Raw genomic sequence first — 3,012 nt, forward strand, 5'->3', positions numbered from 1 at the left:
CCATGCCACACTTACACTCGTTCGTAAACCAACCAACTCATTACTAGCTTGAGTTTAACACCGTAAAACTTTTATATTATCAGATCAATTAAAAGTGAATTACAAGTAATTTCTCGTAAGGATGTATTATTAATTTGAAAAATAACATAGATAAACACCAAGTAAATTCTTACAGGCATAGACGGTCCCAGCCAATCGCTCCCAAATTGCTACTATTATTCACATATACTTCCTCCGTTCACTTTTACTTGTTGGTTATAGACTAATAAGTAATAATATATTCACCTTTGCTTGTTCACACGAAAAAAATAATCTTTTATTTATTTATTTATATTTTACCCTTATCATTAACTACTTATTCCCCAAATTATTTTTTAAATTTTTTGGAAATACTTTTATTATGGGTAAAATTATAAAATATATATTTTATTTATTCTTAAGGGGCATAAAAAATCCAAAGTGAACAACTAAAATGAACTGAGAGAGAGTAATTAAACTTTATACATATTTTCTTTTTCTTACATTCTTAAGGAAACTCAAATAGTAACAATGTCGAAATAACAATTACATTAAGAATTATATGAATCTGTTTCATTAATCGAACTTTTTGGCCACGTACTGTTTCGCTAAACAAAAATATAGTAGATACAATGGAAAAGGAATAGAATAATATGGTTTGAGTTTATATACACAGACTACTAAAGTACTATCCAATTTTTGCTAAATCAGCTCCCAAAAAATTGATTCTCTTGAAGGAGAGGCTTTTTTTTTTCTTTTTCATCCTAAAAGGAGAGTTGATGTGGCAAAATTTAGTGGGTTTTATACCCCGTTTGACCAAGCTGCAAAAATCAGCATATTTTAAGAAGTATTTTTTCCGAAAGTATTTTTCTTAAAAGTACTTTTGGTAAGAAGCAGTGTGTGTCTAGCTAATTAGTTTGAAAAGCACTTCTGAGTAGTAATTAGTGTTTGGCCAAACTTTAAAAAAACTGTTTTTAAGTGTATTTTTCTCAAAAGTCTTCTCAAAAAAGTTCTTTTGAAGAGAAACTATTTTTTCTGCTTCTCCAAAACTGTTTCTGTTTTTCCTCAAAAATACTTTTTTTTTTCCTTCTAGAAATTTCGCCAAACACCTCAATTTTTTTGCCAAACACGCTATTACTGTTTATCTACTCTTGTATACAGTGTATGAAAGACAAGTTTGCCCCTACCATGCTAACTAAAGCAAAATCATACCCCAGAAAGCCAGCGAAAGTACTCGCTAATCTCCTCCCCAACGCGGCCAGCCTCCAAATCGTCCACTGGAACGACAATGTCACTCCGGCGACTACTACCACTGAAGAAAAACCTTCCGGAGCTACGGAATGATGCAATCCGGTCAACGTAATCACGTAGCCAACTCCGTCCGCCGGAAACTTCAGCTGTTAAACCCTCTCCCGGCGGCTCTGGTACCGGATCTCCGGTTAAATCCTTATCAGAAACTTCACTCCGCCGAATAGAATCTACGGACAACTCGTGGCCTTCTTCAACAATATATTCAAATGAACCAATCGAATAGGACCTCCGGCCCGCGGAATCCGACCCGACCCGTCTCCGACTCACGCTACCAATTTCGAGTCGGAAACTACCGGTATTACTATTAGGAGTGCCAATGGTAGGGTTTTCAGAATTTGTTGCTGTTAATATCTTGTTCAGTACGTCAGCGTCGGTGGGGGCCACAGTAGAGCGGCAAAGAGGACAGGCCAGATTTGTTAGAAGCCATGTGTCAATGCACTCGCGGTGGAACGCATGACAGCAAAGTGGAAGAAGACGCAGCTGATCGTGCGATTCGAATTTGGAGAGACAAACTGCACAGTCAATTCCAGTCAAACTGCCAGTCACAGAACCAAAACTGAACAGCGGCAATGACTCGAACAGTCGACCGGAGAGACGATTTGAAATAGCAGCGGGATGAGAAATTACGTCTTCTGCGGCGGCGTAGGTTCGGGAGGAGCGGCGGGAGAGGAGGCGGAGGAGGAGGTAAATGGAAGCGGAAACGATAATGGCGGTGGCGACGACAATAATAACAATCACAATCGATGAAGAAGTGGTTTTGACGTTCGAAATATGTGCTTCTGCGGCGGTGCTGGGAATCGTGCCACCGCCGACGCTGGTGAAGTACAGAGGCGGTGGCTGTGTATAATAGGCGGACATTTTGCAGATTTGATATTGAAAGACAGAGAGAGAGAAAGTGGGAAGTTTTGGGCGGGTAATTATTAGTTAAGTGATATTCTGTAGAGAGAGAAAATGGAAACAGAGGAGAGTATTTATGTTCATGTGTTTGTGTCTGTGTGTGTTTAATGTGGGTTTTTGGTGTTTGAAAGATCACGTGAAGAGCACGAAGAGGGGCTTCCAACAAGGCAACCTTAAAAATTGGTAGTAATGGAAGAGACGTGGACATGGGTGGTTACGTTCGCATGTTATAGAAAAATATGTCAATGGTAGTTCCATTTTGCTGATGTTATTGTATTGAAGAGAATGAGAGTGAGGGAAGAAGAGGACAACAGATCAGATCAGTAGGTGAGAGAAATAAATAGATACGGTTTATATATAGAGAGATGAGGCAGGATTCAGGAGCAGGGGCAGAGGCTAGAGCCTGGCTGCGTGATTACTGTTTTTGCCTTTTGGTGGGCCGTTTTCTTTAAAAGGATTTAGGGGTCCTTGGCCGTATGTACTAGAGGAAGATAATAAGAGTAATATGTATGAATTTTGATACTATTAAATATAAATCTCTGGTTTGGTAGTGTGTTTTAATGTGTGTACAACTAATATATATACTTAGTGCTACATTTATTTGGTATTATCCTATATATAATTAATACATAGTAAATCATGACATTAGTAATACATGATTTTAATGCATGAATAAGCATATATGCACCCTTATACAATGCATGTTATTTTTAATACGCCAAATCAAATAGTGGATAATAAATAATCCCATCATAAGTAATCTTAACATTACTAATTTCAACATTA

At 37.9% G+C, this 3,012-nt stretch overlaps 1 protein-coding gene across 1 annotated transcript; it reads right to left on the reverse strand.

Moving 5' to 3' along the window:
* Window positions 1-598: 598 nt before the first annotated feature.
* Window positions 599-2,756, reverse strand: LOC104238829 (E3 ubiquitin-protein ligase ATL4-like). The gene has a single exon (XM_009793311.2). The coding sequence runs from the start codon at window positions 2,185-2,187 to the stop codon at window positions 1,225-1,227; it is 963 nt and encodes a 320-aa protein (XP_009791613.1). The 5' UTR covers window positions 2,188-2,756; the 3' UTR covers window positions 599-1,224.
* Window positions 2,757-3,012: the final 256 nt, after the last annotated feature.

Source organism: Nicotiana sylvestris, chromosome 8, assembly GCF_000393655.2.
Source record: "Nicotiana sylvestris chromosome 8, ASM39365v2, whole genome shotgun sequence".
Taxonomy (NCBI): Eukaryota; Viridiplantae; Streptophyta; class Magnoliopsida; order Solanales; family Solanaceae; genus Nicotiana; species Nicotiana sylvestris.